Genomic DNA, 15,039 nt, shown 5'->3' on the forward strand with positions numbered 1-15,039 from the left:
GCATGCCCTGGGCTACATCTGTGCAAAATGTGATATGATGCTTTTAGACTGATTAGCACGAAACAACGCTAAGGCCTCCGACTAAACCCTGTGTTCTATACAAAAGGGGCAGCATTTAAAAGGGGAAATAAACATGCTTTAAAAGGTATAAAAGTTACAGAAAATGTATCTACCAAACACAACACTTCTAAACGTTTTGTTTTATGTTTATAATAATCTTGGACAGAGGTGAAGATAATGGTGAGTTTGTACTGTACTTCTTTACGTTTTCATATTTTTCAGTGTAATTTAAAGCATTCATTTCTCTTACGTTTTCCCTAAAGCCTGTGAAATATAGGTGAATATAGACACTGTGAAAACATACTCTTAAGGCCCATTCCCACTGGGCCAGATAAACAGATAAAAATATCTTTCTCCATTCTCCAAGTGGATGGTAAGATACTGATACATACATTTTTTTTTTTTTTTAATCTGATATTTTTTATCTGTATCTTACCATCCACTTGAATGGAGAAATACACATTTTTTATCTGTTATTTAATCTGGCCCAGTGGGAATGGGCCTTTAAACTGTGTAGGAGGAAGCGAAGTGAAAACAGGACAATTATGAGACATAATGAATCTCAAGAGTTTGTTGCAAAATCCTCAGTGTTGTTTTGGTTGTTATTTAAAACCCATTTAGGGTTAGACTTAGTGAATGCTTTAACCAGTGAAAAATAGCAGATATACAAGCTCACAGCGCGGCACCGAGTGCCGCGCTGCAAGCTTGTAGATCTGCTATTTTTGAAAAAGTTGTGAAAATGTGTGCAAATCTTTGAATATATGTATTTTCAAAGCGAACGTTTGTAACTCAAATTTTGCTTCAGGGTGGTCCCTGGAACTAGATATTTTGAGATGGGGGTCCGTGGCCAAATACATATCAGTTTGGGGGTCCTTCACATGAAAAGGTTTGAGAACCACTGACATAGTAGTCTCTCAAGAACAGACTAGCTGAGCTCCAGTTGAAGTGAAAAGGACCTTTTCTTTGACGACGGCTGGCCAGATTGCTGACATAGAAACATAGGTTTATGAAAAAATCTAAGAAGGATTCAAAAGACACTTATAGAATCGGGTCAAAATTCTAATTTTCACAATTTTTCAAAAATAGCAGCGCGGCTGTGAGCTTGTATATCTGCTATTTTTCATTAGTTAAAGCATAAAATAATGATACACAATAATGTGTACCCGTTCTGAATGGGTTAAACTGTGTGCGTGCATGCGTGTGTGTCTTCAGTGAACTATGAGGGGGTCAGTGCACTGGTCAGGTCACGGCTGGTCATCCACAGCAGAGTGGGCAGACATCACCAATCAATATCACACCCACAGATGTGATGCCAAGCAGTGGAGTAAAGTTACTAAGTACATTTACTTAAAGTTATACTATGTAACTCTTTTTATAAAACATATCTTAAAATTGTCCTAACTATTACATCGCTAAAGTTTTAGAACACCCACTCTGTTAATTTCATCTCCCAAAGCCTTTTCTTTATATGTGTTCTACTGAGCCCTGGTGGCCGTGACCAGGGCTGTTTTTCCCGGCAAATTACGTCATATGCATCATTCTGTACACGTGTCTCCCTACCGGCCAATCAAATCCCAGATCATACACTGCTGAGCTCTTCAGGAAATACACTGCAGTGTTTACACTGGGCTAGGAGTCTAGCATGTAACTCCCCAACCGAGGCTCGTAGAGGGACACGAAAGACCGCTATGGATAGGTCTCGGCGAGGCGAGGTGGACGCGGTGGTCTGAATGCCCGGTCCGCGGCAAAAAACGGCAGACAGACGCGACCGCGGTTTGCTCTACTGCTACTGACCACAAGTTGAGCAACTTACACAGTAAAGCTTTAAGGACTCTACTTAAGTACACTTTTGAGGTATTTGTACTTTACTTGAGTATTTCCAATTTCCAATATTTGTACTTCTACTCCACTACATCTGGGATCCAAATATTGTACTTTTACTCCACTACAATTATTTGAAAGCTTTAGTTACTAGTTACTTTTACAGATATCAATTATAATATGATAAAACATACATGATTTTTTTTAAACAATATTTTTGAAAAGAATATTTTTGATTTTTATTATAGGCTTCCATTTTAACATTGCAACTTTTCAGTAATAGAAAGACTGCGTTTTCTATAAGCTCTAATTCTCCATCGATGATGTCACAAGACTATGGATTTCTGAAATTCCCACAGCTCTCCTAAGAGATTTGGACTGAGTAGATTTTTTTTTTTTTTTTGGCAATTTTATTATTAACATTAGTGAGGATCTATTGAGGTAGGTTGAAAAGTGGTGGTGAAGTAATCCTTCAAGTACTGTAATTCTTTTTAATTATTTGTACTTTACTTGAGTTATTTCCAATTTCCAATACTTTCACTTTTACTCCACTAAATCTCGGATCCAAATATTGTATTTTACTCCACTACATTTATTTGAAAACTTTAGTTAAGATATAAATTATAATATTATATAACATGAATTAACCACTTCAGCCCTATGTTATACCATGGCTATTTGAAAATAGACGATCTGCAAGCTCACAGTGCGTTGCATCGCGACCCGTTGTGAGCTTGTAGATCTGCCATTATCAAACGTCTCGAACTTTTACTTTCGTTGCTTTAACCCTCTAAGGCCCAAATATAGAAATACTGGAAATAAAAAATTGAAAAAAATCAGATGGTGTTGTAGGAGTCCTAATAAGAGGAAAATGTAATGTTTTTTTTTCAAAAAAATGTTTTTGTAAGGTTTTATAGCCATAAATCATAAATCATAAATCATGCTCTAATTTACATATGGGGGATATTGTTCACAATAATAACATATGTACATGTTCTAGACATTCTAATGATCACCAAAAAAAATAGTACAGGCATTTTACTTATGTTTTTGTGAGGAATAGCTTCCATGAAAAAGTGAGATGTTGTTCGTCAAAACTCTGGAATGTCAGCGGGTGTGGCGGGTGTGAATGTCAGCCCCTGTGGGGGGTATATGCAAATATTGTGGCCAATGACATTGTAATACTAAACAATAGAATCCAATGGTGATGTTTAGGTGGTAGGGGGAGCTAAAATAAAATGATTTAAACCTTTTTTTGGATAAAATGCAAACGTTGTAATATTACAACAGTGGGCCTTAGAGGGTTAAGTACATTTTGAAGCCAATACTCTTGCACTTTTACTCAAGTACATTTAGAATTTGGGACTTTTACTTGTAAGGCTGCCCTCACACCAAAATACCTATGAGAGTGGAATCCGCGTTCCGCCAATGCATTTCAATGAGAGTGAAGTGGTTTCATGCCAGCAGAGGATTTCTGCAAAAAACGCTCCCTTATCATTGAAATGCATTGGAGGAACGCGGATTCCACTCTCATAGGTATTTTGGTCTGAGGGCACCCTTTCAGAGTATTTCTACATTGCCGTATTGATACTTTTACTTAAGTAAAACATTTGAGTACTTTTTTCCACCAATGCTTCCTTCCCTCTGAAAGGCCAGTCTCCCTCCTCTGCCCGAATTGTGAAAATCTTTCAATTGTATAACTTCTTCACCTTCAAATAACCAATGTACATCGGCACGTTGTGGGCTTGAAATTCCATGAAAAATAATAAGAAGGAGAAAATAGCCGGTCTACAAGCGGCGCAAAGCGACAAGTTGTGTGCTTGTAGATCTGCTATTTTCTCTAGTTTGGGTCCTGGGCAAATGTCTTATTTATTTAAGTTTGGGAACCACGTACTGGTCTAGGACATGGGTCTTCAACAGGGGGTCCTCAGAGTTACTAAATTACAGAGTATTTTATACTAACCACTTGAAGCCTAGCTAGCATCCCTATTCTGGGGGGAAACACTTGCAGAAAATAGCCGATCTACAAGGTCACAATGTGTATGATAGAACATATTAACCCATTTAGTGCTCCAGACATGAAAGGGTTAAAAGTACAAGCTGCCGGCCGCCTGCTCCGTCCGCGGCCAGTCTCTTATTTTGAAGGCCGGAAGTAGATCGAGCTCACAATTCCTACTTGACGATTCACCCGGAAGTAGTTCTGGTCCAGATGTAAACAGGAGTGGAAGATGGATCCCTTTATACTTTTGCTATTTTAGCGAGAATCCAATGCCATCCTTGGTATCAAAAGTGTTTTTTGGAGAAAATGGACATTAAAGATGAGAAAGACCGTTGGCTTCCATGTTATGGATGCACTATTGTGTGCACGTGGATGCGCGATGATGATGAATCGGCGAGTCCACCCGTGCCAGCACTTTTCAACGGACGGTACGTAGCCCCTGCCAGCTTTACTGTATATACAGTAAATATCGCACGTATACGCGCGATCGGCACTCTAGATACCTTTCAATATATCGCGATTATTCGCGGGATCGGCTACAAATGAGTTAATTGAAAATATATAGTGTAAACAAAACAAACACATTTACACAACACTGATAATGCTGTCAAACAATACTATGAAGCCATCTATGAAAAAGTTCAATATGCAGCACAATTAGTGAGGGGGGGTCCTTGCTTCATCTCTCTCTCTCTCTCAGCTAAGGGGTCCTTGGCCTAAAATAAGACCCCTCTCTAGGCCTCTACAAAATCCAGGATCGGACCTGAAAAAAAAAAAACGCTGGCATGTTGTACGTAGGTACCTGGCATGTTGTACGTAGGTACCTGGCGGCGCCCGCGGCCCACCGGTTGGTTCCCCATCCCACCGGCCACCTGTCCTCTCGTCCTCCGGCCCGCATTGACCCATTTAGGCCTAGAATTATTGAATGCTTTAACCGGTGAAAAATAGCAGATATACAAGCTCACAGCGCGGCACCGAGTGCCGCGCTGCGAGCTTGTAGATCTGCTATTTTTGAAAAAAAAGTCGTGAAAATGTGTGCAAATCTTTGAATATATGTATTTTCAAAGCAAACGTTTGTAACTCAAATTTTGCTTCTGGGTGGTCCCTGGAACTAAATATTTTGAGATGGGGGTCCGTGGCCAAATAAATATCATTTTGGGGGTCCTTCACATGAAAAGGTTTGAGAACCACTGACATAGTAGTCTCTCAAGAACAGACTAACTGAGCTCCAGTTAAGTGAAAAGGACCTTTTCTTTGACGACGGCTGGCCAGATTGCTGACATAGAAACATAGGTTTTTCAAAAAATCTTAGAAGGATTCAAAAGACACTTATAAAATCGGGTCAAAATTCAAATTTTCACAATTAAAAAAAATAAATATATGTATAGCAGATATACAAGCTCACAGCGCGGCACTCGGTGCCGCGCTGTGAGCTTGTATAACTGCTGTTTTTCAATAGTTAAAGCATAAAATAATGATACACAATACTGTGTACTAGGGGTGTAACGATATAGTAACTGTATCGAAATATCGTTTTTAACTTGAAAAATTGAAGTATATCGAAATGAAAACAGCTAAAATCGAATCGTATCGTTTTATTTTGTATCGTATCGAATCGGCAGTGCAAAGAATCGAATGTTTAGCATTTTTAAGAAGAAGTTTTTAAAAGGAGGGGTTTGATTACTTTTCCTTTATATAGCTACACTGGTCTATCAATACATGTGTGTAATCTCTGGTTTAATGTCAAGGTGCAGGTTGTCAAAATACAATGTCCATGTATTTGGCAGATAATCACTGTGTTTACTTATTTATATCCATAATAATACATGTTTCCCTTAAACACCTGCACTATCCACACCTTTCACACTGATGTAATTTCTTTGCTAAATAGTTACTATATCGATTTTAAAGCATTGAATCGAATCGTATCGTATCGCCATGAATGAACCAATATCGTCCATGAATCGTATCGTCAACCATGTATCGTGATATGTATCGAATCGCTATTAAAATGTATCGTTACACCCCTACTGTGTACCCGTTCTGAATGGGTTAACTATTGAACAGCTCAGGGTAGGGGTTGCTGGAGGCAGGAGGTGAGAAGCGTGCGTCCTGCTAGTGTGGCGGCTTTGATCTGCTTCAGTCTGCGAGACAGCCTGCAGACACACTGTGGCAGCTGAGCCGGAGTGACATCCAGTCACAATACACCGATTACAACAGTTAATCTGACGATCAATTGTCAAACAAATAATTGTGATATAGCGTTTTGATTGTGTTTTTGGCATTGAACATTGGAAAAAATATTAAAACAAACTTTATTTTTATAAGATTTACCTTTTAGGCTTTGTAATCAAACATTGCAGAGGGCACCCTAAATACTAGCCTATACAAAGAAATGACTAGATCTGATATCCTACTAATAAAGGAGCAAACTCACGCTCTAACGCTCTAACGCTCACGCTCTAACGCTCTAACGCTCACGCTTATCTACGTTTATCTATTCACTCGCTTCAGCAACTGATCCCAAAGTTCACATGGTATTGGCCATTAGCATTATACCAACACTGACGGAGCCCGAATTTCATTTCTCCCAAATTAAAGCAGTTTAAATTAGCGTTTTCTTAACCACTTCTGTTGAACTCTGCTGTCTGTTGCCAGGGTTACGGTCCGTTCCTCCAGGCCATGGGATCTGTAGCCCCACACACACACACCCCTTTCTCTCACAGTTAGGAATGTTTCTCTCTCTCTCTCTCTCTCTCTCTCTCTCTCTCTCTCACACACTTTCACCGGGTGCGTTTGACATATTTTGGAGCACATATCTTCGAACGGGTAAGGTCTAGTTTCTACTATTTTTGGAAAGTTTTTGAAAATGTATGAACATTTTTCAACATGGAAACGATTAGGACGATTATGCCAAATTATTGCGATTATCTCAAATAATTGCGATTAGACGATTGTGTAATAATTGTGACAGACCTACCTAGGCAAGCAGGCAGACAGGGACTAAAGTATACAGGTACTGTACATACTCTCGGTCAAATATTATTGCTCAACTAAAATTGAAAGTTGCTTTGTGAATGGATTGTGGATTGCAGTAATTAAAAAACACTCAAGTACTCAAAATATGGTTGCAACTATTAATTATTTGCTTAGCAATTATTGTATTGATTATCATCATCCATGCTTTAGTTGTGGTTCCGTGGAAAAATGCTTGTTTTGACCAAAAACACAATCTTGGAGAAGAATCCGAGATATATCCATTTTTCTGATAACACTGGTCTGGGCGGAAAGGAGGATTTCCGGATGTGGTAATTTCCGGATGCATCATGGGAATTGGAGTCTTTGAATCACTACTCAAAACGATGAAAACACCAACTGACGGAGATCCCCGTCTATAGACCATATTCACACCGCGGCCATCTTGGATCACATGACTTCCTGGGATAGCAGCCTGCATTACAAACCATTGTGAACAATGGAGCGATGGTCCTTCACTTAATGTGGCCCACAGATGGTCCTTCACTTAATGTGGCCCGCAGGTTACCGGAATACTGATATATTATTGATTTTAGCTGTTACAATTCCAAACATGTCCTGCTTTAATTCTGTCAGTCTATAGTAGCTTAATGACTAGTATAGTAGTACTAAAATGTATTTTTTTATGTATTTGTATTTAGGTTCATAAAGTTAACATGAGTATATAGCTAAATGCGTTTGAAGTTTAATCAAAATGTTACATTTCAGGAATCCAATTAAAACATAACAAAAAAATGATTCAGGATTCCAATTCAAAAGAAGCAAAAATAGCCGATCTACAAGTAGATCGGCTATTTTTGCTTCTTTTGTATGAGATACTAGAATGACAAAGTAGGACTTGGCAATATGCAATGTGGCCCTCTGGAGTGAAGGTGGAAATATAGTGGCCCTCACCATCATCAAAGTTGCCCACACCTGGCATAGTGCAACATATGTGACTACTTTTAAGGAGGAACCATGATGGTTCCTACTGGACTCACTACTGCTACTGTGTGTCTAGATAAGAGCGGTTGGAGCCAGCTGAAAACAAAGAGCCGGCAGGGGGGCCGTTTGTTTGAGGAACTCACATTCAGAGACAGTATGGGAGCTAATCTACGCCCCTCATCTCATCTGTACTCCCACCACCACTTCAGAACGCCACAACACTTCAGGACAAGTTGTGCGTTCGTTCCTGCCCCGAGTCAGACTTTCCTTCGCCGTGTGTTCGGAATAGGTGTGTGTGTGAGAGAGAGAGAGAGAGAGAGAGAGAGAGAGAGAGAGAGAGAGAGAGAGAAGAGGTGTGGAGGACTGGAGAGACCCATTTGGAGAGAGGAACGTGGGCCTGATTCGGGAGGGAGAGAGAGAGAGAGAGAGAGAGAGAGAGAGAGAGGAGAGAGAGAGAGAGAGAGAGAGAGAGAGGAGAGATGAAATGATCTGAGGCAGGGGCGTCAATTGGGTATGGCAGGGGTATGCAGCTACCCCAGGGGAGAAGATAATAGTTAGTTCTAAATATGAAACCATGAATGTCTCTTTGTCTATCTGTGCTGGTTATTATTATGTTGGTAAATTACAGTAAAATAACTACAAATGCAAAATTGAACAAAATGGTCACTTTAACAATTATTATAATTATATTATAGGTATATATAATTATATATTATATGTACTTCTTCTTAAAATAAATGTATCATGCCTGTTACTAAGGTATGGCAACATGACTGGTGTCTTGCACGCGCGCCACACCAGTTGAGTTGAGGTGGAAAGAGAGAGAGAGACTTGCTGACAGAGAGACAGAGCGAGAAAAAGAGAAAGAAGTTGGGGAGAAAAAAGCATAGATACGAGAGAGAGAGAGAGAGAGAGAGAGAGAGAGAGAGACGGGGTGAGATAAGGTGAGGAGAGAATATGGATTTGCAGTCGTAGAGAGTAACTACATGTAAGTATATTCATTCGAGCATGTGAAGTTGCACTCTGTACCCAGGATTTGAACCTGGGTTTCCAGTGCAGCCAAGCATTGACATGTGGTGTCATAATTAAACTTAATGTTGGTTTGGCACACTGACAAGAACATAAAACCATGGCACTTCATGTCAGAAAGGCGGCCGACCCCCTGTCCCATACAATAGCCGGGGATCCAGTCCCTCAAAATGGGAGAGGACCTGAAGTGCTGAGGACCCGCACTTTTTATTTCTGTTTTATCTATTAGTTTGGTCATTAAGGTTCACAGAATGAGAGGCCTGCTCTGCCGGAAACATCACTGTTGGGGGCCAATATTTTGCCCAAGGAATGTTTTTCATGCAAAACAAATGTTTGCAATGGATTCAGAATGATGAAGAACCCCTAGTTTGACCCCTCACATGCTACATAAAGCAGATTTTTCATTTTTTTTTTTATATATTTCTAGTGGAGTCAATGGGACAGTGAATATACAAATGGCCATAACCTTTTTTCGCAATGTTTCCGGCAGAGCAGACCTCTCATTCTGTGGACCTTAATGAACATTAAGGTCCACAGAACAGAACATCACAGCTTCAACCCTATTCCTTGAGCTTTTGGGCATGTGGATCCCCGACTACAATAATGTACAGCTAAAATGTATTTCAGCAACAATAACAAATCCTCAATAACATCTCATTCTCAAGCTGACTGTTCAAGCAGAAACCACTTCTTTTTGTCTTCTTTCTTTTTGACCACTGTTTAAAACAAAGAGAATAATTATGTTTAAAACTCCTGTTAATTAATCTATGGAAGTTATTAGATAATAAAGATTAACAATAATAAAGCTTTGGAGAAAACCAGAACATGGGGTAAAATTGCAGTACATTTATTCTGCTTATGCATCCAATTGTCAGCATCAGAATAAAACAAAATTGTATTTTGTCTTGATATTTTTTAAATAAAATGTATTGTTGATTATGTGTCACAATCGACTAAATCTATTGGTTTGATTAACTCTTGCACCCCTTCATCCCTTAAACCCCTCCAAAACAACATGTACATGAACGCAACCAGGAGAGGTCAGCAGAGAATCCTATTTTATTGTAGTTTGTACTAGGGTTGTTCGATGTGGCCTAAAAATAAAATCTCGATTTATTTCACAGAAAAGTCGATTTTCGATTCCGATTTCGATTTTTTGGTAAAAGAATAATACATTGTTTCAACTATGTTGTTTTCATTTAAAAAATGCAAGGAAATGATTTTTTTTTTATTTATTTTTTATATAGCCAAATAGCAAAATGTAATAAAACAATAGGGGTAATACTAATAATAATAACTTTAGTTGCGCAACAATCACATACAGAAGTTAACTTAGCGTCCTTAGTTTTTCCTTATCAATAGTGAGTGACAAAACAACCAAAACAAGCCAGCTCTTGGAGGCTGGTGAAACGGGTGAAAAAATAGCTAAGGCCGCCCCTGCACTGCTCATGCACGGAGATGTTGATTGATTGTAAACGGAGGCGAAGCGCTTCGCTTCCCTAGTCTCCCGACGCAAAATTAACACAGTGACAGGGACAGTAGGACTACAGTAGGTGGGTAACACAGAATTAATAAGCTTCTTTCAAACTACAACAACAAGTAAGTTTACCAGCTCAGCAGCGTTTGTTCTGTTTGCTGCCTGTACCAGCGCGAGTGAGCGCAGTGCTGTGGGGAGCTCTGCCCAGTCTGACGTGCGCTGCATGTGCATCAAAGAAATTACCCATCAGAGAAAAATTTGTATTCATTTGGTGTCGGACCTTGTCGTCCTGCTTTAGGAGGATCGGGCTGTGTACTTTTTGCCCCGTGCAAGGCTCCAATGAGCAAGAATTACCCTAATTAAAGTGAAACTCGATTTGACGATTTCTTATTTTTTAAATCGTCCAAAGGAAAAGAATCCCGATTTCGATTAAAAATCGATTAATCAAAAAACCCTAGTTTGTACTAGTTTTGTATGTATGCACTCAACAGAAACCTGAACTAACTTACTGTACATGTTGTACATAAGCGTGCGCGCGCACACACACACACACACACACACACACACACACACACACACACACACACACACACACACACACACACACACACACACACACACACACACACACACACACACACACACACACACACGCGCACACGCACACGCTTTCTAAACACTACAGTGACATCTAGTGGAGGAGGATGACAAGCATTTTCTTAGTGTGTTTTGTCTCACTTCACAGGACATTTTCAGAGATATGCGGCCAAAGAAAAAACAATAAAATGTAACTGAATAGGCAAGACATGGATATACAGTAGTCACTCACAGTTATCCAGGGAAGCTTTTGACTATTTTAGAACATTTGGAATTGGTTTGCTTAAAATTATGAAAATAATTACACGCCCAAAAATTGCAAAGTGTTTAATGCCCATATGCGTGTACAGTATATGTATCCATTTCCTGACATGATATTGCAGTCCAAAAGCTATGGAACTGGAAGAAGGAAGGACTATCGTGACACCAGTGGTCCTGTAAGTCTCTAGTTACAAACATGTTAACCAGCCTTGTATATACTGTACTTCTCATACGAAGAATAGCATGAATACGTTTTAAAAAATCTTGAAAAATATAAACTAATCTTTTACTATGTTTGACATTATAATGACCCAGAGACAAGGCCTCACACCTAGCCTAACATTCCCAGACTAATATCACTGCGTATATATTATCTGTGTGGAACCTGCATTTCCAAAGGGCAAATTCCAAAAATGCCTCTGGTGATAAACCCGCCCCATATTTCCATACTGAGCCCTGATTGGTGCCCCACACCTTTGGGGGTAGGGAAATCCAATCACAACCGAGCGAGGCCAGGCTACCACACAACCCTCCTGTGATCTTTGGTACCCCAGGTCTGTGTAGGTTGAAACTGTGCCAGTGGAGCAGTGCTTTGCACTATTGCAGACCTTTCAGTAAGTTTGCACTTATAGAAGCAGCCCTTGCACTTTATTTTGGATGTGGATTTTACTGAGTGCAATGAGCTTATCCGCACGCGTGTGGTGTGGATGCGCGTGTGTGCGTGCGTGCATGTTGCATTACCTGTTGTGTTGGGTCAGGTGCTGGCCCAGCTGCGTGACTCGACGCAGTTTGTGGAGGAACCATTTGTCAATGGCTGTCAGCTGGTGAATCTCATCCACGCTAACACCGCTGTAGAGGGCCTGACACACACACACACACGCATGAGCACGCACACACAGACACAAACACACACACACACACACACACACACACACACACACACACACACACAAGAACACACACACACAAAAGAACACACACACACAAAAGAACACACGCAACCCATCAAACAAACCAATAAAATAGCATGTTGACAAATTGTCATATTGTCATATTATTTTAAAAAGGTGGTGCCATAGTTATGTACTTTTTCTGGTTTTCATGTCTCTAGGAGGATGACAGTATTTCATTAGACCCCCTGGTGTGGTTGTTATGAGCAATTATGAATTCCCTTTGCATTTTGGATTTCTTTCTCGGCTGCCACCTTGTGGGTCAAAAGTGCCGATCCAAAAACACAGATAGAGTGACATCACTCTATCTGGAGATAATCATCCCCTCCCCTTTTACAATTCACCCAACACTGTGGGTGTGGCCAACATCAGCTGGGTTACCACCCACCATGACAACCAGGCATACTTAATGAACTGGTGGGTGTGGCCACATAAAAACCTAATTTTAACTCTTTCTGTACACTTTTTTCCTCCTAGTATAATCATAATACCTGATTATCATGTTTTAGGGGGGATGAAAATCATGGCACTTCATCTTTAAGATCCACAAGCTCACAACGCAATGCTTTGTGAACTTGTAGATCTGCTATTTTAGCAGAATGTTCCACCCCCTCCCCAGAAATGGGATGCTGTGGGGTTCAAGAGGTTATGAGTCTGTTATGGAAGCAGAAGGGAGGGACGTGATCTGAGCTGAGATGAGCTCATGGCTGAGCCGAGGTGACTGCGTCTGTCTGGGCCAACACCCTTGAGGGGGAGGGGGGAGGGGGGGGGGGGTCGTCACTGAAGTTTGATGGCCTGGCAATAAGACACGGACCATTAGTCCTTAATGCTGCCACCGGCGTCAAACATCTCACCCCGCGTTCGGGGGGGGGGGGGGGGGGGGGGGGGGGGGGTGAGGGGGGCAGGGGTGTCGCACCAAATTCTGGGCCCTGGGTACAAGGATTCACTCACATGTTGTGCTTTAACCATTGAAAAAAAGCAGATATACAAGCTTGTAGATCAGCTATTGTTGAAAAATCGTGAAAGTTATTGTGCAAGTCTTTGAATATGTTTTTTTGAAAAACAAAGGTTTCTATGTCAGTGGTGCTCAAACTTTTTCACGTGAAGGACCCCCAAAATGATATGTATTTGGCCCACGGACCCCCATGTCAAAATATTTCGTTCCAGGGACCCCACCAGAAGCAAAATTTGAGTTACTAATGTTCGCTTAAAAAATACATTCAAAGGTTTGCACACATTTTCACATTTTCAAAAATAGCAGATCTACAAGCTCGCAGCGCGGCACTCGGTGCCGCGCTGTGAGCTTGTATATCTGCTATTTTTTAATAGCTAAAGTATAAAATAATTCCAGGCCCCTCCACCTTGGGCCCTAGTAACTCAGTCCCACTCCCCCCCCCCTTGTGACGCCCCTGGGGGGGGGGGAGAGACAGATCTATCACGGTGAGTTTGCCAGGAACGCCGCCGAGCTACGGAGGCCTGACACTGGCATCACCTTACTGTGATTGCCTCCTCGGGGTGGCGCACGGGGTGGGGGGTGGTTAACCCATTTAGGCTTAAAATTATTTAATGCTTTAACTGGTGAAAAATAGCAGATATACAAGCTCACAGCGCGGCACCGAGTGCCGCGCTGTGAGCTTGTATATCTGCTATTTTTTGAAAAGTCGCGAACGTTTTGAGAAAATCTTTGAATTATAATCGTCACTGTCTGGCCAAAACCTCTTAACTCCATTTTTGAGGGTTTTGATTTTTTTTTGCATAAATCAGGGCTATTGAACACCCTTTACATCTGAGTGTTGGTTAAAATAATATTGAACCAATGGAAAGTAGTAAAAAGTCCTTGGGACAAAACCTCCTAACTCCACACTTTCTGCCAAACCAGCTAACTCCAACCGATTGGCCCTCTTTGTTTTTTCATAAATATGTGCTATTGAACACCCTTTACGTCTGTGTGTTGGTTAAAATAATATTGAACCAATGAAAAGTAGTAAAAAGCCCTTTGGTCAAAACCTCCTAACTCCACTTGAGCTCATTTTCCCGAAAATGAACATTTTGGAGTTAGGAGGTTTCGGCCCGACAGCAGAGATATGTATTTTTAAAGCAAACATTTGTAATTCAAATTTTGCTTCTGGGGGGGGATGGGGGGGGGGGGGGGTCCCTGGAATTAAATATTTTGACATGGGGGTCCGTGGCCAAATACATATAGTTTTGGGCGGTCCTTCACGTGAAAAAGGTTTCAGCGCCACTGACATAGAAACATGGGTTTTTCAAAAAGGATTAGAAGGATTTCGAAGACACTTATTAGAATCGGGTCAAAATATTCAAAGACTTGGCACACATTTTCACGATTTATTAAAAAATCTACAAGCTCGCTTGTATATCTGCTATTTCTTAATAGTTAAAGCATAAAATAACGCGTAATGACGTGTACCCGGTCTAAATGGGGTAAAGCAACGACAACGACCCCCTTTGTGCTCGTGAACTTCATTCTGTGCGGCGCAGATGATATTAATGGGCTCCTTATTTCACCTTCCTTCCTTCCTTCCGTCACACCAGTTTGGTTTGAATTAAGAAGAAAGGCAGGCAGACGAAGGATGCTGAGCGAGGTCGAGACTGCTCCACGTGAAACTAAATAACCCTGGGGGCGGGAGGGTGAAATGTCACAACATCTGAACTAACTCGGAACCTCATTAAAAGCCAGAGGCCTTTTCAATTCTCCACAGTCTAAAGCAGGGGTGTTTTCAGGCCAAGGACCCCTTAGTTGAGAGAGAGATGAAGCAGGGACCCCTTAGTTGAGAGAGAGATGAAGCAGGGACCCCCACAACCTGTTCATAGATTCCATATAGTTTCATGGTTTGACAGCACAATCATCAGTGTATTTTGTATTC

The 15,039-nt window shown here is 40.9% G+C and overlaps 1 protein-coding gene across 1 annotated transcript in view; it reads right to left on the minus strand.

Moving 5' to 3' along the window:
• The window catches only part of cps1 (carbamoyl-phosphate synthase 1, mitochondrial), a gene marked incomplete at both ends in the record, with an annotated part of 173,311 nt that overhangs the window by 110,597 nt on the left and 47,675 nt on the right, over positions 1–15,039 (minus strand). Inside the window, one exon of the mRNA XM_080752916.1 lies at positions 11,946–12,064. Coding sequence (XP_080609042.1) covers positions 11,946–12,064 — 119 coding nt within the window. The remainder of the gene's footprint in view (positions 1–11,945; positions 12,065–15,039) is intronic.

The sequence above is a fragment of the Nannobrachium achirus genome, assembly GCF_963921795.1.
Source record: "Nannobrachium achirus genome assembly, chromosome: 22".
Taxonomy (NCBI): domain Eukaryota; kingdom Metazoa; phylum Chordata; class Actinopteri; order Myctophiformes; family Myctophidae; genus Nannobrachium; species Nannobrachium achirus.